This window comes from Erithacus rubecula (assembly GCF_903797595.1).
Source record: "Erithacus rubecula genome assembly, chromosome: 6".
NCBI lineage: Eukaryota > Metazoa > Chordata > Aves > Passeriformes > Muscicapidae > Erithacus > Erithacus rubecula.
In genome coordinates, this window is record NC_136688.1 from 54431882 (window position 1) to 54454677 (window position 22796).

At 45.1% G+C, this 22796-nt stretch overlaps 2 protein-coding genes across 2 annotated transcripts in view; one reads left to right on the forward strand and one right to left on the reverse strand.

Moving 5' to 3' along the window:
- Positions 1-4269: 4269 nt before the first annotated feature.
- GPHB5 (glycoprotein hormone subunit beta 5) lies at positions 4270-6440 on the forward strand (the record flags this gene model as incomplete). Its single annotated transcript, XM_079309101.1, has 2 exons — positions 4270-4473; positions 6252-6440. The coding sequence occupies 2 exons, from the start codon at positions 4270-4272 to the stop codon at positions 6438-6440; spliced, it is 393 nt and encodes a 130-aa protein (XP_079165227.1).
- An 11041-nt stretch (positions 6441-17481) lies between these two features.
- Positions 17482-22796, reverse strand: part of RHOJ (ras homolog family member J) — a 53223-nt gene continuing 47908 nt past the window's right edge. Inside the window, exons 4-6 of the mRNA XM_079308290.1 lie at positions 21071-21235; positions 19886-19981; positions 17482-18590 (exon numbers count right to left, since the gene is read on the reverse strand). Coding sequence (XP_079164416.1) covers positions 18444-18590; positions 19886-19981; positions 21071-21235 — 408 coding nt within the window. The 3' untranslated portion in view covers positions 17482-18443. The remainder of the gene's footprint in view (positions 18591-19885; positions 19982-21070; positions 21236-22796) is intronic.

Below are 22796 nucleotides of genomic sequence, written 5' to 3' on the forward strand. Positions count from 1 at the left end.
TAGGAGTTTATTTTCTAGCTTTATTTTTGATCAGTGAAAATTACAGAAAAGTAGTTTTAGGGTTATTTTAGTGGAAAGTTGCTGATCATTTTAGATCAGTGAATACACTTTGGCTGGTCCTCTTGATTTCCTTGTGATCTCATTTGTCTTTGAATTTCCTGTTTCTCCCTGTTGGTTTCAGTGGGGGAAAAAGGTCTCTGGTGTCTGGTGATCTGATGGGGACATTTAATACACCTCCATTCAACATTCCTCCTCCAGCACCTCACCTGTTCACCCTTCACTTGAACCTCGAGTCCTTTACTGCCAATGACACTGGGAACAATAAAGAGGGAGAATACTGGGAGAGATTTTTAAAAAAATCCTCCCACCTAACTTTTCAAGATTTTTATTAAAAATTCTGTTCCTTCTTCTTTTTTTTTTTTTTTTTTTTTTTTATCCTTCTGGTTTCTGTTAAGTGAGTTAATTATTTGAAGCAGTTGTTTTCCATGTCATGATGGCAATGCCTGATGCTCTTCTGTTTTTCAGACAATTCCTTCCCTCTGGGGTTCCCAGGGGTTTGAGAACAAGGTGAGCTCTGCTGCTGCACCAAATGTGGGCTGCTGACCTTGGCAGTGAAACAAGGACCTTGAGCCAGGGGTTATTCACCCTGAAAAAGGGAGAGCACCATCACCATCGTGGTGTGACTCATTTGGTCCTGAATGGTTCAATATCTCATTTCCTCAAAGGCTGTTTGCTGTTTTCCTTAGCTCACACTGCAGAAAGCCTGAATGCAATCCATTGGAAGCATGTGATGTATATTTGAAAGATAAATTAACAATCTCATAGTAATCACTGCTTCATATTTGATAAGATGCATGTTCTGGACATCAACAGATGCTGTTTTGCTTGGTTGTTGTGGTTTTTTTCCTCTACTTTTTTTTTTTTTTTTTTTCTTTTTCTTTTTCTCCCTACTCATTTGGTTTTTCCCTCTAAAATACTGCAGCATGGATTTTATTTGAAGCAAGGTTTCCCCTGTGTTGTTCTATTCTCATGGCTGGGCTGTATTGTTGTGGCTCTGACAGCATCATCCTGAGGGGTCCATAATCCCTGACCCTTGTCCTTCTTTTCTGGATTTTTCTGGGTGCTGGGGCTGGGAAATCACAGTCCATCCATGGTGGAAAGGGAAGGGAAGGGAAGGGAAGGGAAGGGAAGGGAAGGGAAGGGAAGGGAAGGGAAGGGAAAGGGAAGGGAAGGAAGGGAAGGAAGGGAAGGGAAGGGAAGGAAGGGAAAGGGGAAAGGGAAAGGGAAGGAAGGGAAGGGAAAGGGAAGGGAAGGGAAGGGAAGGAAGAAGGGAAGGGAAGGAGGGAAGGGAAGGGAAGGGAAGGGAAGGGAAGGGAAAGGGTAAGGGAAGGGAAGGGAAGGGAGGGAAGGGAAAGGGAAGGGAAGGGAAGGGAAAGGAAGGGAAGGGAAGGGAAGGGAAGGGAAGGGAAGGGAAGGGAAGGGAAGGGAAGGGAAAGGAAAGGAAAGGGAAAGGAAAGGAAAGGAAAGGAAAGGAAAGGAAAGGAAGGAAAGGAAAGGAAAGGAAGGAAAGGAAAGGAAAGGAAAGGAAAGGAAAGGAAAGGAAAGGAAAGGAAAGGAAAGGGAGACTTTCTGCAGGCCACTGTGTGAGCTTATGGCTGCAAATCTCTCTCCCACTCATCTTTTATGAACTCACTGACCAGCAATTTTTTTCACAGAACCAAGTTCCACAACTGCTCCTTGCTCTGTGGGCAGCTGAAAATTGGGTTTGCACAGTGAAGGCAGAGGACATGATTTCTAAATTTCCTTTTCCAGTGGTGCTCACTTGTGTTTCAGCTGTCTGGTTCTCCAAGGAAAGAACACTTTCTTTCCTTGCAAGCTCACACCTTCTCCCCCCCATCCCTTGCCCTTGCTTGTTCTGAGAAATGGAGTAAAAAATGGTGTTCTGCAGTTGACAAAAATCCAGGCATGTTTTTGTACAAATGTCTGAGAAATCTCCCTTGAGGATGTTTACTTAGGGCTTGTTAATTAAAGGGGTAATGATAATTTCAGAGTCAGCTTCCAATTCCTTCACAAAGGTGTTGATACTCCATTATGGAAAAGAAGATCCATTTTGCCCCAGTGCATGCTCATAATTTCACTCACCAAGATACTCCTTTTTTGATCAGGTTATGAAACAATAACCTGCAAAAACAATAATTCCCTTGAAGCTAATCACTGCTGGAAGGGGGAGCCTTGCTTTGCAGTCAATGACTTTGATGCCTTGGGTAGTTCAAGTAAGGATCTGCCTTGATTGACAAGACCCTTTCTATAAATTTGAGCAATTAGACATCCCAGTAGCAGCTGCTGGGGAGATCTACTGATCACACAGAGATTGCAGTGCAGACTCTTGCTGCTCACTCTGACATCCTGAAACACCATCTGCAATTTAAAACTGCAGAAGGGATTCTGACTGCAGTGAGTTAGGTGAGTGCATGTCTGTGTCTGCTCTCTGTCATTGCTCTGGCTCATGAATAAAGTAGCAGAATTTGCTAAAGTGGCAAAGCATAAATGTTTGATTTGTTCGGAAGTTTGTCTATTTTGCTCTATGTATCTTCTTTTAAAAATAAGGATTTTTAGCATTTTTTTTTTACCCTGATGAAGATTATATATGAAAATACTGTCTTTAATCACATCTAGTGAGTCTTGGTGATATACATGATGCAAACATCATGTGCTGATCTAAACCTCTGATTTGGCAAATTTAAGTAATTTTGTTTAACAGGAGCCTGGAGCACCAGCCAGACAAATGGCAGTCCCAGCTCACTTTGGTCTGTCCAGCTGAGGACAGACCCCAGCACTCACCAGTTTGTGCTCCATGTAGTAGCTGATTTTCTCAAAATTAGGTGTCAAATCTGGGGTTTCTAAGATAGATGTATTTACAAGATAAATGTATTTAAATGCAATGATAGTATGTGAATTGTGAAACAGACCTCATGGCTTAGAGCTACTTTCCAGCTCTCTTTTTTTGGCAGAGGAGCTGTTCCAGAGGAGCTGCTTGCTTTCTTTGCTGAGACAGAAGGTCAACAGGTATCAGAGGGTCTTGGTGGATGCTGGGCTGCTCAGGTGTGAGGAGTTCAGGGTTCCTCTGGACACCTGGGCCATGTCCCCCCTTGTCTGACCAGCTCTGACCACTGGCTGGGTGGGTCTGAGCTGTGCTGAAGGGACAGCCAGCCCCTCTGGGAGAGGAATAGCACAAGTCCAGTGCACAGGGTGTTGGCACTGGCACCTCCAGTAAAACTTCTGGGAGATGCTGAGATTATAGCACAAAGTCAAGGATGCTTGGCTCCCAACTATGCAGTTGTTGGCTTTGTGTGAGCTCAGAACAACCCAAACAGGGTGGTAGAAAGGCACGTGCTGCAAAACAGATCTGCAATATGGGGATTTCTGTGGGGCTGGTGACTTTTCCAGGCCAACTCCCTCTGCTCTGCAGGGGAAGTTTTCACACTGCTGCATTCTGTGACAGACCTTTTCACTGAGATTTTCCACTTCTGGGAGTGGTGGCCACTCATTCCTCCACCTGCCCATCTTCTCCCAGGCTGAGGGAGGATGGGTAACTGTGTGTTTGAAGGGATGAAGGGCTACCCCTGCTTCAGCTGAGCCCATCCACTTGTACTTCTTGTCTGCTGGATTGTGCTGGCTCTCCCAGCCCAGCCCAGCCCAGCCCAACCTAAACCAACCCAACCCAACCCAGCCCAACCCAATCTGATTGAATCCAACTCAACATAACCCAACCAAGCCCAACCTCATCCAACTCAACCCAACCTAACCCAAACCAACCAACCAACCAACCCAACCTGACCCAACCTAACCCAACCCAGTTCAACCCAATCCAGCCTAACTCAACCCAACCCAATCTGATGCAATCCAACCCAACCCAACCTAACTCAGCCCTACCCAATCCGAACTAATCTAACCCAACCCAACCTAACCCAACCCAACCCGACACATCCCAGCCCTACCCAACCCAACCTGAACTAATCCAACCCAACCCAACCTGACACAATCCATCCCAGTCGAACCCAACCCAACCCAACCCAACCCAGCCCAACCCAACCAACCTAACCAACCCAACTTAACCCAACCCAACATACCCAAGCCAAATCAACCCAACACAACCCAACCTAACCCAACCCAACCCAACCTGACACAACCTGACACAACCCAGTTCAACTCAACCCAACCCAACACAACCCCACCGCACCCCACCCAACTCTCCCTTCTGCCATCAGCATGAAGCTCCACTGCCTGATCCTGGGAGCTCTCCTTGTCCTGCTGCTGTCTGGCCGTGGTGCCCCCACCAAGGCCTCGGCCATCGACCTGCGGACGTTCGTGGGCTGTGCCGTGAGGGAATTCACCTTCCTGGCCAGGAAACCCGGCTGCCGTGGGCTCAGGGTCACCACAGACGCCTGCTGGGGACGCTGTGAGACCTGGGAGGTGAGGCTGGGACCCAGGGACATCCCTGGCTGGTACTTGCCCCCCAGGAAAACCCCTCTAAAGGCACCCACCCACCCACAGTGTCCTGCTCATGCCCCCCTGGCTGCTGCTGTCAGCGTTTGTTGTTGGTTGTTCCCTCCCTCCTCCCTCTGCCCCAAAGGGGAGTGGAAGCCATGTGATGATATTAATGAAGCACTTGTGTAATGCTCTTACTACGCAGTCTGAAAGCCTCTTACAGCTTGAACACTTAAGGAGAGGAGGGACTTTATTACTTTGCTTTAAAAAAAGTATTCCTTGGAGATTAAGATGGAGATCCCAATTGATGGGTAATATATTTTGTTCCAAAAGCAAAAAACCCAAAGCTAAAGTCTGTTTCTAATTTGGTCTGGTTTTAAGTCATAGCCTTGGATAAATATGAAGTACTTGAGTTTTAGGGGTGTTCAGAGGGAGAAAGAAAGAGCATAAGTGCAATCACACACATGCCAGAGAACAAGTTTCTGACTGTGCTGTTCTGCAACTGGAAAGCTCAAGGGGCCAATTCTAGTTTAATTTATTCAGAAAGCCTCGAGTAACTCAAAGGGATTTTGTGCACATAGACAGAAGGACTCTACGTAAGTGACCAGAGGAGGGGCCAGGGCCTGTGTGCCAGCTCTGACTCCCCTTCTTCTTGACTTGGTGGGATGAGGGGAAAGGCCACCAGCAGCCAGATTCCATGCTGGGATGAGATTCCTTTGAGGGATCTCTTGAGCCCTGCTTCCCCCTACTTCTGAGCTCCTCTGGTAGCTCAGACCTTGCAGCCTCTCTTGCTGTACAGCAGTATCCCGGGGGTATAGTTCAGCTGAATGCACCTGGCTGTGGGTTCAACAGCTTCCAGAAGGCACCACTATGTGTTTGGATGGGGGCTTTGGAGAGGGAGGATATCTGCACATCTTCTTGCTGAGATATTGCTCCTATTCTCTCCCACTCCGTCCTTCTTGGTTCCCAGGGAGGGCCCTTTGCACAGCACAGAGAGAAAGAAAGAAATTAAAATGTCTCCTGGCTGTGTCACCTTAGGCAATGGGCTCCCATTCCTGTGTGTGCTGCCCATTCTTGGAGTCTTTGGAAAATGGGTGTCCCTGTAAAGGAGAAACAGATTTTTCAGCAAAACCAATGCCACTGTGATACCACAAGGCAGGGTGGGTTTCAAGGCCTTCAGGCTCCTATCTTCTTCTGATGGCTGAGGTCTCTGGCCAAGCTGATTTTCTCAGGAGGAATTGCAGACTCCTATGCTGGCTGCTGTGCCAAGAGCTTTCCCCACAGTGTGGAGCCATTGGGATTTTTGGGAAGTACAGCCTGACAGGGAAGACTGGTCTGGCTGAGAAAAAGCCCCAGCCTTTGGTACCTGGATGCACCCCTGCTTTTAGGCAGCTTGTGCACATGGAACAGAGTGTATTTAATGGAAAATCAATGTTTCTGGAAGAAAGCAGCTACTTTTGGAAGTGTTTTGTTGAAACACTCATACTCTGCTAAAAACCAGCTTTTGGGATAATCTTTTACCTTCTTTCAAGCAGGTTTTAATTGGAGCTTTTTGCTTTAAAAAAACTGAAACATGTACCCACTCCCCTCCATGGCAGGGCTCCAAGAGGAAAGATGTTGAAGGATGTAACCTAAAATTTATTTCCATGGCCCCTTCCACCTGATCCAGTAGCTCCTCTATTTACACACAATCCCCTTGAGGACAGTGGGGCTCCAGATGTTTGCCTTGCATTTTGCCTGAGGCCAGCATTCCTCCTGCCCAGAAGCCGATCCTGGAGCCGCCCTACATCGAGTCCCACCACCGGATCTGCACCTACAACGAGAGCAGGATGGTGACAGTGCAGCTGCCCAGGTGTGCCCCCGGCGTGGACCCCTCCTACACCTACCCCGAGGCCATCCGCTGCCACTGTGACATCTGCTCCACTGCCACCACCGAGTGTGAGACCTACTGACCTCCCACCCAGCTGGGTGAATCCTCCCCAGCTCCACGCCCTGGGTACCCCCAGTTCTGGAGGGTGTGAGTCAGCCCAGAATTTGTTTTGTCCTTGTAATGCTCCTAATCACTGACTTTTCTGATGAGGGTTAATCCCCTCTCCTCATGCTGCTCGAAGCATTATTGCTGTAGAAACCCACTGCCTTACAATAGAAAATCTCGTGGTAAAAAGAAATGTTGCAGTTTCCCTTTTTCCTCATGAGCTTTTCACTCTGAGTGACTTTTCTCCCTGCACAAAGGTCAGAACAAAAAGACTAGCAATAAGACTGGCAATTCAGAAGAGGCTTTCAAAGAAACTCAGATAATTTTCTTGGAACTTTGAAAAATACTTAAAATCATGAGACAGCACAGCGTCAGGTCATAGGACACATGCTAAAATAAAATTAACAAAAAAGAAAACAAAGGAATATTAAATTCACAACTTAACTGATTATCTTCGTACATTTGATCCAGGGACATGTCTGGAGGCTTTCTAAAATTTGGTAGGAATATTGAAAGAATTGAAGTTAATAAAACAGAAATCAAAATCATTATGCAATACAGAATTCGTACTGTTAATGCAATAGTTTTAAAATTAAAATTAAAATTCTCCCTCCATGGGCAGAACAGCCATGTCTGGGAACACCCCCCAAAAGCATTGCCTCTTCCATAACATCCTGATTCATTTGGGGTTTAGCTTCTTCCCAATAACACAAATGCAGTTACCAACACTTCCACCACCTCCCCCTCCCACACCCATTAGTTAATCTTACCCTGCAGTCATTCAGGAATAACAGTGAAAGAAAAAAAGTCTCAAGGCTAACGAGATGGAAATAAGTATTCAGATCACCACTTTGAAATTAGGGAGAATGCATGCTCAGCCCTGACTCAGCCAAGGACTTAAGCTCATGATTAAGTGTTTTGCTTAATATTAGTGGACTTTTATAGTTAAGCATGTATTTCAGTGCTTTGCTTAATTGGAGCTATTATGCTGGAAAAAAAAATTGTCATAAGGGACAATTCCCGAAAAAAAGAAAAGAAAGAGAGAAACACATTAAATGTTCAGAACCATCTGCTTTTGTCCAGGGATTGGAGGGGAAATGGCTTCACATGGAATCAGAGACTCTGCAGAGCCCAAGGCATCTCTCCTGACAATTTCCAGAGTCAGAGGGATGAAGCCAAAAGGCAGCGATGATGGTTTGGGTTCAGTGAGCCCTTGGCTGAGGAGCTGGGAAAGAGGGGGCTAAGGGAGGGGGTTCCCACACTTCCCTGAGCTGCCCAGCTCCACAGAGACCTGCTCCCCTGGGGGAGCACACAGAGCTGGGGGGGCAGCCAGATGTGCTTGCAGGAAAGCTGTGCAGTGTCCAGGAGACAAATCCAGCACAGGAAAGAGAGCAGACGTGTCACAGGACACTTCACACCTCCTCAGACCCTCTCTTTGCAAACCAGGGGGACCCCTGGGAGCTGCCACAGGATCCCCCTGTGTCCACAGCCACACTGGTGCCTTTGTTCCCTGGCTCCCACCTGCAGGAGGACACACTCACATTCACCCCTCATTTCTCCTCTGAGCAAAATGGGAAATTAGGCGAACAAAGGAAGATTTGCCAAGTGGGAGAGGCCCACAGGAGCTCACAGAACAAAGACACCTTCTCAGATAGCCATTAGGAGAGGATTGCTGCTCAGAGCAATACCTGCACCTGTTTCCCCCCCTCAGTGCCCTCTCTCCTGGATGCAGTCACCTTCATTGACAGGGATGCCTGCTTGAAACTTCCCCAGGTGTCCTATCCACTGAGACTGATTAAATTTAACCTCTGATTTATCAGCTGATGTACATTTTTTTAATCTGTAAAGGCTGTACTATGACTTAGTAAGAAGAAGGTGTTTTTATTATCCTACCTTTTGTAATTCTGAATAGGACTGCTGTGTTCAACAGCACCAGGAGCAGTTTTCTTTGCTGATGGAGAGTTTAACTACCCTTTAAAAATCCTCATGTTTTGTTTCAAATTGCACTTCACAACCCCTCTGATTTTGTCAATTGGCATTACAGTTATTATGGGAAACCTGCAAATTGTTTTGTGCTCTTAATAAACCTCAAAACTGTAGTATGAAAGCAATTTAAAACATTGTGTCCCTCTTTCTGTGTGTGCAGAGATTTCTCACGTAGAATATCTGTAAGCTCCTACAAACCCTTTGCCAGAGCTGTGAACACCTGCAAAGCATCTCCTTGGTGTGAAATCATTTCCTTCCCTGAAATTCTCTGATGGAGTCTGGCTGTGCTGCAGTCTCAGGATTAGAGGCAGGGTTAGAAAGTGGCAAACTTCCTTTCTTTGCAGCCAGCAGGAAACCAGGGATGTACCCAGACACAGTGAGACAGCAGAAACCTCAGCAAGTGACCAGAACAAAACACTGCAGGGTGGGAAAAGGGCTTTGACTGGGGAGCAGCAGGAGGAGGTGGGAAGGATGTACTGAGTGAAACCAAGTCAGCAAAAGGCCACTTTGAGATCATCTTTCAAGGAGGAGAGCAAAAGACATGCTCCGGGTCTGCCCTGAGTGACAGAAGTCCAATCAACACCAGATTGCAAATGTAGAAATTTCTCCCCAGAAATTATTACACTAGTAGGTCTTAATCCTGTTAAATTCATATCAGTTTTCATACCTAAAATCACATAATAGTTGTTTCTAGTCCAGCCTGCCTGCAAAGAGCAGGAACATCTTCCACTAGAGCAGATTCCTCAGGGCTGGGGCATCCACTACCTCTCTAGCCAATGTTCCATCACCCTCACTGTAGAAAACCTCTTGCATAAATCAATCCCCTTTTTGTTTAAAACCATTTCTCCTTGTCCTGTCACAGCTTGTGACCAGGTCTTCAGTTTTTACATCCTTAATGCTGCAGCTGGGGTGCTACATCCTCAGAATTTGCAGGGAGTCAACACAGCCCATGTATTTCAGAGCATGAGAAACTTCTTCCCAGGCAGACATCACCTCCTTGGGAGCATTTTAAAGCTCTTTAAGTCATGGATTCAGATCTCACCACACAGCCTGTCCAAAGCAGTTGAACAGTTTGTTTGTCTTTAGAGTGTTTTTGGTGTTTGCAAGGAATGTTTGTCACAAGGGCCATGACACCTCAGGTATTCTCCCTCCCACAAAAAGCAGTGGGTTTCTTTGTGCCTCAGTCTCCCTTTTGGACACTGGGAATGATGCTACAGATGATTTTTTCCTCTCCACAGTGTGTTTACCATTGTACAGGCTGCAAGGCCCCTTGTGACTTGTATCCTGCAGTGCATGAGGTTTATTGTTGCTCATTTAACCTGAACACTAATTGTCATTTCTTGTATTCTATTTGTTAAAATACCCTCCTGTTCTATGACAGTCACAAGAATCCACTGGCCCTGGAAGCTCATTTTCCCTGCAGCTGCTGTGCCAACCCAAAAGACCATGCCAGAAATCTGTATTTTTGTTTTTTTCTGTCCACTTCTTCCTTCTCTTTCATGGTTTCAGGCAGTAGTTTCTGGTTGGACAGTTAGTGTTGCACTGCAGGTCACAGAGGTTTAATTATTGGTATAAATAAAAATAAATAAAATATAAGTATAAATAATACAGGTGTTAGTTCTTTATTGGACTGTTTAGCTTTAAAATACCTTGTAACTAGCTAGATTCACCTCCATTTTGTTTGCTTTTAGATGGTAGCTAGAAGTATTGCAGCACTCTTTGTACTTTAGAGAAGATTTAATAAACAACTGAGCCCAAACATGAGAAATTCATCTCCTTTGTGTTTTTAATCCTGACTCTGAGTGAAGACAAAATAAAATGAAGACAAGGCAGTAATTAGGTGGTTTCAGTTAACCCATTTACATGAAAACATTGGAAGCAGTGCCCTAGGTCAGAGCAAAGCCTATTCACCTGCCAGGGAATGTGGCCAGCTGTGGCTACTCAGGGAATGTGAAAGCACCAGGGCTGCTTGGAGCTATCCTTCCCTTGGCTGCATCCACCCAGCCTTATCTGGCAGCAATTTAGGAATTCTCTGCTCTGGGGGATGCCTTTGGTTAACTCCAGACATGTGGGTGCTCCTGCCACTTCTTCCCAGATAAAATCAGGCCATGGGAAGTCTGGTGAGTAATGCCACCTTCCTCTGGGGGAAGGTGAATAAAATATAATTCAGGTTTTATGCTGTGCCCTCTTGGATTGTCCTGGCTCCTCTGGGGATGTATCCATTTATAGCAGCCAGGGATTTGGGCTGCAGTGCCTTTTTATTAGGAATAAACCTTGATATGCTTTGTCTTTTCTCTGCAAGTGCTCCAGGCAGGGCTAGTTAAACCTGCTGAGGTTCACAAGCTGCAGGAACATTAAAAGAGCCTTCCTCTGGTGAAACTTTGCTTCAGTCAAAATCAGGGATGTTGTTCAGGAGTGCTGGGATTTCTAGGCTTAACTTGAAGACCAGAGGAGCTGGTCAATGAGATTGCTTCTGGTCTTGAAACAAATTTTAATGAACAGATGGATAACAAATGCACTTTATTTTATTTTTATGTTGTAATTAATTTTGTTATTTTTCATAAAACAAGATACACATCTCTGCACTGAATCCCTGGAAGTCTGGTGCCAGTCATATTTTTGTTTCCAGACCAGCAGGGCTGTCTTTCCTCATGTAATTTTACTCTAAGCCTTTCACTCTCCCTCCTGACCCCACCTGCCCTGGCTGTTGGACCTCAGGGTGCTCAGCTCATCATCTTCCTTGCCAATATGCTGGCAGCTGTTTTCCCTACCTGAAACATCCTGCAAGGTGCATGGGATTAGCATCTGGGCAAATAAACACAGCAGCACACCTCCCCAAAAGGATGCTGTCAAAATACTTTGCAATACATTTATTTTGTTAAAATAAACTATGTACAATAAACGATATTAATGTGCATTACAATATACAGTAATTACATGTTTAAAAGATGATAAAAAAGAGTACAGAATTATGTGCTATAAATAGGAAATTAATAGTGTTTACATGATTTTTAAACTATGCAGGACGCATTTGCTTGAAAACTGAATTTCCTTGGTTTGAAGTTGTTTTGCTTTGAATTCTGAAGATTTGGTTAATCTTTGGAAAAAAGGCATACCACTCAAAAGTCAGACATACTGTTTTAGTGCCCATCCTTTGGTTTCACCAGCCCCATATTCCAGCATTATTGCACATAGCAACTTTTAAGAGAGAAAAATTCAGTTGCTGACATCAAGTAAGTGACTCCTTGTCCTAACTGGCTAAGACCTGACTAGTGATGAGTTAGGTCTTGATTTGTCTTGAGGTCATTACATCTGCTTCACAAACTCAATCAAAATAACTTGTTGAACTGTTAGCTTTAAGCAATTCTTTAGGAATAATTTTAAATATTACTATTAAGTAAGCACAAAAAGAAAGGAATGAAATGTCTTTGTGTTCTCGGGGAAGCAGAGAATCTCTTTTTGGGGGCATCAGGGCCAGCACACCATGTCATCCTCTGTAGCATTTCCCACCTGGCACCCTGGGCTTGGGTCACTTCTGCTCATGAGTGAAAGCTTTGTCAGTGTCTTTCCCCTCTGACTTTTGGTTTTATTAGTGGATTAATTTCCCAGGCTTGGGGAGAGTTTGGGCTCATTTGCTCCAGGCTGACAGGGCAGTTCAGTGCCTGCCAGCTCTGTGATGCACTTAGAGCAGCTGCTTATTTAGGGAAAAGTGCTGAGAGAGACATGATAGCCACACTCTGGATGTGATTTACCCACAAACTACTTTGACAGGCATCAGACAAATTTTTCTACACGTTATCAATACAAACAAATGTTGTGTTGGAAGATCTGGAAGCTGTAGACTGGTGACAACTGTTTGCTCTGAATTCATTAGCCTCCAATCAAAGTCAAAATTCACCAGAGTTGGTATCACTGAGAGCTCAAGCTGATCTTCACAAAACCTCATCAAACCTGGTGTTCTGAATAGCATGAGATGAAATTAAGTGACAGCAATGAGTCTTTAGGCAAAAATAACCATATGTCTGGAATATTACACTGTGAATATAATGTAACTTCCATCTTCAGCTCAGTAGTGGTTGAACTGAGGCATTTCAGATCCAGCCTCCAAAGGTGAGATCAGCAAAGTCCTTGGGTGCCCCAACTCCTTTCAGGAGTCCTTAACCAGCAGCCAGAAGGTATAAAAGATTCTTGGACCTGGCTCAGTGTATCTGTGTGCTCAAAGCTTGGTCAGCCAAAATAAAAGGTCAGAAAAGGAGGAAATACAAAGACTCTCAAACATTTTCCACATTAGCCATGTGTGGAAATTTTTAGCCATGTCACTGAAATTTTCCATTGCCTTCATGAGAACTGAAATGAAGCCAACAGAGCATCTTTGAAAACTCCACCCTACCATTACAGTTAGAGAATGCCAAACACTGCATTATGGTCTGTACAATCTGGAAGGGGATGGGGATCCATATTTTCAATGTTAAAGATATTTTTTTTCACCACTGACAGCAATTCACATGATTTTTTGCTTGTTGCTCTGGGTTTCTGAACTGATTTTCCTCTTACAATGAGCTTCTGACTCTTTTTGCTGTTATGGTGTCATTCCTGGAACTGCCCAAGAGAACAGATTTTCGTTCCTGTGTTTCTGAAAGCTTTAACTATAATTAAAAAAAATATATAATTTGAAGATTTTTTGGTTGTTGTTGTTCTAGGGCATCCCCTTAACATCTTCAAATGAAAAGGTTTATTTTTAAAAGGAAAAAATTAAGGTTGAGGATCAAATTAACTAATTGTGGCTCTGAGCCCTAATATTGCAGTCACAACTTCTAATGGGTGATTTTGTCCTGACTTTTTGATGCAAAAATATTTCTGTTCCTGTTTTGTTTTGATAGGTGAAGACAGCTGAGATCACAAGGCACTACTGAAATCAGTGGGAGGCTTTTTCCTGCTCTCAGATGGTCTTTATTCACCAAGAGGAAAATAAACATTCATAGTGGGAATTTGTCTTAATTTCTGAAAGAGCTCTAGGAGTTGTGTGACGTGGGTCACTCCATGCTCACCTCCTGTCACAGCAGATGCTCCTCCAGCCCTGTAGAGTTGTGAACCAACAAAATGTTCTGTTATTTCCAGATTTTCCTTTTTTTTTTTTTTTTTTTTTTAATGTCGGATGAAACAACATTAAAAGTCCTCCTCAGGGAAAAAGAAAATACATGGAGAAAGGCATGTGCAGATTCCTCCATCCTACCTCTTTGTTTAACAAATGGTCCCTGGGCCAAGGTGAGCATATGGATTGTTTTGTTGGAGAAGGCAAATGTGCTTTCAGACAATCCTGGCCTGAGACAAATCAGTGCCACTGAAGATTATTTTTAATCCAGATGAGGTTTGGTGAGTCAAGAGGTATTTGCTGTGTCACTTGGGGAAAAAAGGTACAGGAAAATGTCACAGGCTCTAAGCAAGGTATGAAAGCAGATGGGCATCTTTGTTATATGAATTAAAGGGAGACAGAGGCTGCCCAGGGCAGTGATTGAGCCACCATTCCTGAAGGTGTTCAGAGGAACACAGGCCACCAACACTAGAGCAGCTGGAAGAGGTTTTCTGGTAAAAATCTACAAGGAAGGAACACCAATCAGCCTCCCTCATGTCCTGAGCAGTGCCAGTGGGATTGAATGAGACATGAGCAACTTGGAGACAGTTCCTTGTGAAGTGAGATTCTCTTCAGTATGAGGAGGACTGCCAAAATCTGTCCCTTTAATAAAAATATTTGGAATAACTTTTATTTCATATTAAGATGCAGTGCTATATCCAATTCTATGTCTCTTTTAAATTCTTTAAGGGCTTCAAAAGTGAAAAAAGGTGAGAAATATCAATGTCAACTTGATTATCATACTGGACTTGAGGTGAATTCTGTACCTACACAAGGCATGCATCCAGTTGAACACCTGAGTGGGGTTAGAGCCCTGTTTCTGCCTTCTCCCCACCTTTTCAGAGCTCTGGGAGGAAAGGACAAGCTGTGGGTTTTTATGGGACCTCCTTCAAGTTGTGCTGGAAGTGTCAGGGCTGTCCCAGCTCCACTGTCCTGGTGTTTCCAGGGCTCTGAAGGGCAGAGGCATCTGTGGGTGGTTTTAATGTGATAGCAACTCTCTGATGAATTGAGATCTCTCTCTAATACCTCTAATACCTCCTTGCAGGGGTTTGCTTGAAAATACTTTGGGAACTCTGAAACTGCAGCTGCAGGTTAAGAACCTTGGTGGAACAGGAAGGTTTCAGAAGAGGCCAAAGGAGATGGGTTTTACAGGACCCAGCCAGTTTCCTGTAAGCTGTGAGTGCTTCAGAAATGACAGCAACCATTAGCAAAGGCAGGTCTGTCAGGAAAGGCTTTGACACCAGCTGCATTAAGGGGACATTGTCAAATAAGTTCCAGGGATGGTTTCTAACCTTTATGACTCTCCTTAGCAGTGCTCCTTTTGAGGTGAAATTGGGATCTGATTTCCAGCTCATCTCACAGTGAGTAAACCCATCTCCCTTCACCTGGCAGTCCTCTATTGATTTTCTTTCCTTATGACTAATGGTGCTTGAAAATAACTGAAGTTTATACCTGTGGCCTTATGCCTGCACTTGCTCTGTGTCTGGTGGTGTGGTTTTTCTGAAAATAAGCTTTACTGCCTGTTAATGCTTTTAAAAAAGGCATTAAGTATGACTTGCCAGATAGTCAATGACTCTCCTTACATCTGCCTATAATCCCCTTCTTCAGCCTCTTGGCCTGTGCTGTCCCTGCCTCCCCCCAAAAAATAGTGTAACAGATCTTTGAGAAACTGCCACATTTCACGGACAGGTGTGTGTACATAACCTAACACAGGAATAATGTTTGTGGGACCTGCATTAAACGTGGCTTTTCAAAAAACATTTATTTTTGCTGGAAGGAAATTTAAAATAAATAGAGTGCAGAGGCTATTTCTCAGTGGGTTGTGACCACTCTCCCTCTCCTGCAGCTCCCAGAACTCAGATTTTGGTACAAACCAGTTTGAAAAACTTGAAATTTTTCTTCCTCCCAAATTTGATGTGCTCCATTTTGTAAGTAAAAAGAAAGCCCTGCTTAGCCTTAACATTTTCTGTATGTATATTAACATTTTTCTATCTGCTCCCTTTATGCAAGGATTTGTTCAGGGTGCTGCAGTTTAACACATTAGGACAGCAGCATTTTAGCTTCTCCATCACCATGTTTTGTAGTTAATTTCCCTCAAACCACTGCAGTTACATTAATGCTACAACTTCCCACTTGGTTTTTGATTTTACTGCCAATCCTGTGCCATTCCATTAAGATTAACAATCACCCCTGGTACTCAGTGGCATGCACAAAACCAATTTGATTATTTCTGGATTTCACTGATGTGTGCCAGGGTGTTCCATTTCACTTTTCCAATGTGCTTGTTAGGATGAGCTCAGCTATCTCTCTGGATTTTCTATTTCCTCCATTTCCACATTTTTTTAAGCTCTGAAAAAACCAGGCAGCTCCAACCTGAGCACTTTCATTGTGCTAAACCAGACTTTTCCTTCTTCCATCAGAGACTCATACATCACTCTCCAGCAACCTACATGAGCTAAAACAATCATCCTAATTAATTTCCACTGAAGTAAAAGGCAGCACAGTGCAGATATAATTTCCCTGAAATCTGTTAAAGGGTTTTTAAAAACGTTGTTGTTGTTTCAGTGGACTTCTAGTCGTGTTGTAAGCCTAAATAGGAATTTATTTAATCGATGCCTAGTTCTCCTCATACTCCGCTAATATAATTTTATTCATTATAGTTGAGCTGATAGGCAGTGTCCTGTTGAGCTGAGCCCTCCCTGCTCTGCCTGGGGATGGACACAAACCCTGTGGCATGGCATGGACCCCTGCACCTCTCTGAGCTGGGCTTTAGCTGCCAGGCCATCTGAAATAAATTCCTGGGACATAATAAAACCAAATAGAAAACATGGACAAAAAATCCCCAGCAATGAGGAGAGCATGTCTATCTCAGATATGGCACAACTGTGTTCTCATCCATGTTTGTGTGCAAGGGGAAAGGGATGGTGAGTGGAGGGCACTGGGTAAAAAAAGAGCAAAGCATTTCCCTTGAGTCTGATGGCTTTTGTCAGAGGGAATTGTTGATTTCTACCTTGAAATGTTTTGGGGTGTCAGAGCTGGTTTCTGTAGCTGTCCATGGTAAACTGGGGCTTGGAATTAGATGATCTTTGAGGTTCCTTCCAACCCAAACCATCCTACCACTGAATGAAGCTGAATTTGTGCTGAAGGAGGAGCTCAGCTCCATAAGCCTGGTCCTGATGCTCAGGCTTGGTCCCTTGGTGCTGCTGCAGTCCCATCACTCTGGCAGCACCAGTCTGGAGCTCCCTGCTTGTCTGGTGGCAGGTGTGCTCTCAGGAAACTCTTCTTCCCAAGAGGTGAGGGCTGCCAGTCTCATGGGATGGGGGCAGGGTCTGTGGCCCTGGGCTGGGAGGATGCTCTGCTGTCACCTGCTCCTCCCAGCACTTCTGGACACGCTGGTGTTTGAGTTACATCCTCAAATCTGTGTGCTGGTGCTGTGGTTTCCTGCTTGGGGGATGAAATCCATGACAAGACAGTCTCATGGCACTGCCAGGGTACCCAGAGGCAGCTGCAGGTGACCAGAGGCCCTTGGAGCTCACCTGGGAGGGTCTGTGCTGCTGTGATGTGCAAAGCTGCAGGATCCCCAGAGGGGCTTCAGTGAGAAGGCACAAATTCCCCAGCAGCAAGGGGAGAACACAGGAGCTTCCCTTCCCCTGTGGGCTGGATTTCCCCCTCCATGCTGTTGGCTGCAGCCCATCATCTGCCACTCCTGAGGACTGGAACAGCAAGCTCTGTGAAGATGGGAAAATGGCAGCAGGGAGAGGAGAAACCAATGGGAAGAGGGAGGCTACAATAAGCCACAAGTTCACAACTCCACTTGGATGAGGTTTTTTACAGAAATACTTCATAAAAAAAAGGATAATTTTAAGGCAATTGGATCACCTCAAAGCACTTAAAGTCAGTATGACCTTTGGCTATATTTATTTTTTTTTTTTCTATTCTTGGCTGTTGGATGAGATGTAGAAATCCAGCTGATCTATAAAGGTAAATTCTCAGTTGCCATGGCAATGTGTCTCGTTCTTGTTCTCAGTTGGAAGAGGGATTGATTCACGCTGCTATTTCATGTCCAGGGCAATATTCTTTGGTGGCAGAATTTCTTTGTTTCAGTACATTAATGCTACAACTCTGTACTTCCTTTCCCAGATTACAGAAACATGGCTCAGCCTGAACGTTCCTCTGTAAAAATACAGTTATTTGCATTTTTTTTAGTTGTAAGAACATTCCTTAAGTCTGGAGGTAAATGTTGATCCATTTTGATAGCTTGGGTGCAGTAACATCCTGATGATGTCAAGTTTCACCATTAGGTGAAAACAAACTGGAATCACTCCACCTTTGCTTCCATGTGGTTTGAACAAACTGAAATATCTCCTGAACCAGCAAGTCTTATAAAAGTAAAGCAATTTTTAAGTACATCCTACCTATGGTGTATATCTTACATATTAGATTTCTACAGATCTCCATGTGCTTTCAGTCAATTCAGATTCAATTTCTAAGGACTGCAAATTCCTAATTCTGATGCATAAGGCCACAAAAGGAGTTTCTCCTGTTTCTTTTGCCATCTTTAGCTCTTTGTTTTGTCACAAGCCACCTTCACCTAAGGTGGGGAGCCAAGCAGCATCCTGGTTTCTGTTGGTGCAGTAGTGGGAACAGGCTGCAAAACAGCTCTGGAGGGTTAGGAAAGCACAGAGACAGGAGATGGCCAGGGGTGATTCAGCTTGGAGGTTCCACAGGATGCAGAGCTCCTGTATTTGGGCAAGAAGGACCCTTTTCTGGTCATGTTCCCCGTTTCAGTTGCATGTGACCTTGGTTGCCTTTGTAACCTGCTTGGTTTCACTGGGCTCAGCTGGCTCTGCTTCCCAGGGCACGTCACACAAGGGTGCAGCATCGGTGGCACCTGGCACAGCGCCTCTTCTTCTTCTTGGGGTGGAAGATGGTCATGATGGCCTCGTCAAAGACAGTCTTGAGGCCTTTCTGTGTCAGTGCTGAGCACTCCAGATAGCACTGGGCTCCAATCTGAAAGAGAAGAGGGAAAGTGAGGGTGAGTATCCCCTCCTGGGAGAGACACTGATGCCGTTCCAGCATCTTCCTACTTTTAGGAAGGGTTTAGACCATTTCTCTGTTTTGTATCTGGCTGCCTGTGGGATGGAGGGACAAGCTCATGGTCATCCTGACCAGGAGAGCAGGAATCAGCATCACCATGAGCTCTCACCACGTGGGGTGAATGGGCTGCAGGAATTCTCTCCAGAGAGAGGGGCTGCACCCATGTTGGAGTGCTGGACCAGCAGCTTGGCCTCCTGCCTGTGCAGCTGGGGAGGCCTCAAGGAAATTCTGGGTTGTGGCTGAACTCCTTCACACACTTGGCTTTTCTCCCATGACCTGTCACACTTCTGTCCTGCTTCCTCCAGTCTCAGAGGCTGCTGCTACCTGGGGAGGGTTTCCAGCTGATTTATGGGAATAGGGAAACAGCATTTTGAGATAGGAGTCTCCTGGGTATGCTGGCATGACACAAACAACCACAGAGCCCTGGGAGAGCAGCCTCAGCTTATTCAGCAACCTTGTGGCTTATTCAGCTTGTTCTGCTCACGGGTGCTCTGATTTTGAGGGCCAGGGACAATAAAAGCACCTGCAGATGTAAGGGGACAAGGCCAGGATCCAGAATCCTGCATCCCAGGGATTGTGGAGTGTTTCTAACCCCCTGCCTTTCCAGGAGAAATGTACAGTGCCACAGAAACTTTGGGAGCACTTTCTCTGCTGCCTGAAGTGCAATGGATAAGTGGGAATCCAGCTGTCTGTGCTTTTGGGGACAGACTGGGATAGAGAGGAGTTTGACAGGAGGTGTCTTGACTGCAGAGAGGGGTTTGTCACATGCATCTCCTGGCAGAACCCTGAGCAAGAAACACCTGCCTTAGATAAAACAGGCATTAAAATGTCTTCTGATGCCCATTTGCCACCTGCTGCCTGGTGTTCCTCAATGCTTTTCCTAGAGCTTGGTCATGGCACCTGCCAGAGATCTGAAGTGTTTGGACAGTTCTCTCTGAAACATGGTGTGATTTTTGGGGTTGCCTTGTGCATGAGAGTTGGACTCATTGACCCTTTTGTCTCCCTTCCCACTCAGGATATTCTATATTTGGACTGATTTTGGAGCAGAAATGCAGGCTCAGGGGTCACAATGTGTGCCTGGGTGCAGCTGTTTGAACAGAGGCTTGAACCTCTGTTCTGGGACCAATGGGCCTTGGAAGAGCCTTGAATGAAAAAAAACAGTGGAAATCTGATCAGGCAGCCTCATGAGGCACAGAAGGAGCTGTTACCTCCTTTGCCAGCTTCACTCCGTGCTCGTAGGTGAGGGGTTTCTCCTTCATGTAAAGCAGCCGTGCCAAGGTTTTGGGATCATCCCGCAGGTCAATCTAGTGGAAAACACACAAAATCTCTGCTGTAATTCCTGCTATTCATGGCTTTACAGACCCACATCAGGGCATCTGCATCACGCCTCAACTCAGGTGATGCTTCAGAAATGAATTGCACATTTACTTTTTTTTTTTTTTAAATTTTTTTAATGTTACCATGAACTAGTTCTAGTTTGCAGATTGTGGGGCCACAGCTCAGATGGGTGTGGGACAGGAAAGAGCCCCACTGGCAGGAGAAGCTGCTGCAACCCTGCACAGCATCACCCAAACCCACCCTGATAGGCCAGACAGACATAGCTCAGTCTGACTTGAAACAAAATCCTTCATTTCCACAGAAAACATCAAAGTAAAGTATTCTGGCATTTCAAACCTGTCCGTTTTCAGACTGTGTGTGTGATCCAATGGATAATGTTTTTATTTTTAAATGTTTTAGATTATTCCAGTGTAGAAAACAAAGCCAGCATTTGTATTTCCTGTGGCATGAAGATTTTTGTTTTGACCAGAATTTGATCTGTTTCTCTAATTTGACTTGGGTTACTGTTCAGTGCTCTGACATTTTCCAGGTGGTTTTATCCCTACACTCACAGTCTCTATCCAAGACTCTGAATCTTGGTAACAAACTCATATTTAAGGCATTTTTATTTGATTGACAGATTAATAGATTTTAGGGCCAAAATAAAGGGGTTTGATCATCCAGTCTGACAATCACTGAAACACAAGCAGGATGATGAGTCACCAGTTGTAATGTTGATGTAAAAGCATGAAGGGAGGCTACTTCCTTCCCATGTCTTTTGGCTAATTACTCCCATTCTTAAAATTTAGTTTGAAGTTTAGCTTCAGCTTCTAGCCACAAACTTTGTTTTTTTTTGTTTTTTTTGTTTTTTTTTTTTTCTCCTCATTAGAGACCTTACGACTTGTTGCCACATTAATATACATTTGAATAAAAAGATGGGATGAGCTTTGCCAGTCTGGACACTTGCATATTGGCTTCCATTCCCAGTCCCTGAGTTTCCATCTGGTGGGAAGATCTGGCTGAATTTCCCATGAGTTGGATAGGAAATCTTCCCAGGTGCTCAGGAGAAGGTTTACCTGTGTTCCTATGAGGACATAAGGCACGTTGGGCATGCAGACCTTGAGCTCAGGCACCCACTCCTCCTGCACATTGTGGTAGGAGGCAGGATTCACCACGGAGAAGCAGATCAGGAACACGTCAGTGTTGGGGTAGGACAGGGGTCTCAGCTGGTTGTAGTCCTCCTGCCAGGGAGAGCAGCCAGGGTGTCACAAGGGGGGATGACTGCACGTGGGGCTGCACACTGAGTTTGGTGAATTTGCCAACACTGTCCACACTCATTGTTTTGGGTTGCAGTACAGGATGAGACCAGCAATGTGAATTCTGTCCCCATCTGTTGCAGCCGGGTGGGGCAGTGACCCTGATCTCCTGGCACATATTATCTGCTAATGGGCCATCTTTAAACCAGCTGGGGCAATCATCTTTGTCTATTCCACAACCCATCCTCCGTCTAGGAAGATATCATCTGCTGTTAATGGCCAGTGAGTCCCAGTGCATGACTGATAAAATTCCATCATCCCACTGGGTGATGCTCCAGCCAGGGCAGGAGCCAAGCCTTTCCTACCTAGATAAAAACTGAGATTTTGGACACCAAGGCACCTTCTTTCCACTGGATTCCAGAGGAAAGCCAGACCCTTCCACATCCTCCCTGGACCTTCAGAGGAAACTGCACCTTCTCCAGGAGCACTGCTCCAGCTGAACCACATCTGCCCCTGCAGGAGGATGCAGCCACCATGGAATGGGACTGTGCCACCACCCTGACTGACTGACTGTGCCAGCTTGGATTCTGACTCTGGCAGTGTTTTGGGATTGTTCTTTGTAATGCTGTATTTCTATTTTAATTTTCCTAGTAAAGAACTGTTATTCCTAATTCCCATATCTTTGCTGAGAGCCCCTTAATTTCAAAATTATAATAATAATTTGGAGGGAGGGGGTTCGCATTCTCCATTTCAAAGAGAAGTTCCTGCCTTTATTGGCAGACACCTGTCCTTCAAACCAGGACACTCATTCACACTTCCAAGCTCCAGGTGTCTGCTGGAGAGGGGGGAACCACCACTCACAGGACAAGGGTGCTGGTTTATCAGCATTTTACCAAAAAGAGCTGAAAGATGCCCCATCTCTGGAAGTGTTCAAGCCATGCTGGATGGGCTGTGAGCAACCTGGTCCAGTGAAAGGTGTTCCCATCCCTGGTGAGGGGTGTGTGTGTGTGTGTGTGTGTGTGTAATTAGATCATTTTGAAGGTCTCTTCCACCTCAATCATCCTGTGATTGTGTGAATGAATATGTTTGTGTTAAGCGTGGAGATGTTGGTGCAGAAGGTGGTGCTGAGCAGTCCTGCATGGTGCACAGCAATGTGCCAGTCAGCAGAAGACACTCATCCTGGAAGCAGAAAGCAAATCAAACCCATCCTGGAGTACCTGGGCACTCACTGTGGGTCATTCAGAGTTTCCACAGGCCATGGGTGGTGGAAGGAGAGATGATTTCTCCATGGGCTAGTGGTGAAGAGGGTGAATTTTCACACACTCAAATCACAGCTGAGATGTATCATCAGCTGGCTCTGGTAGCTGAGTTTCAAGGAAGAATTCAGGTCTGTTTTCAGGCTTGAGAAGCTGAGAGCAAGCAGAGGTTTTGCAGGCCATGTGAAAGGGATAGCCTGGCTCTTTCTGACAGTGGGAGCTTTTGTAGCTGTGTCTGGTGGGTACTGTCCAATGAAACCTGTTAGAAAACCTCAGTGCAATGAAACAGA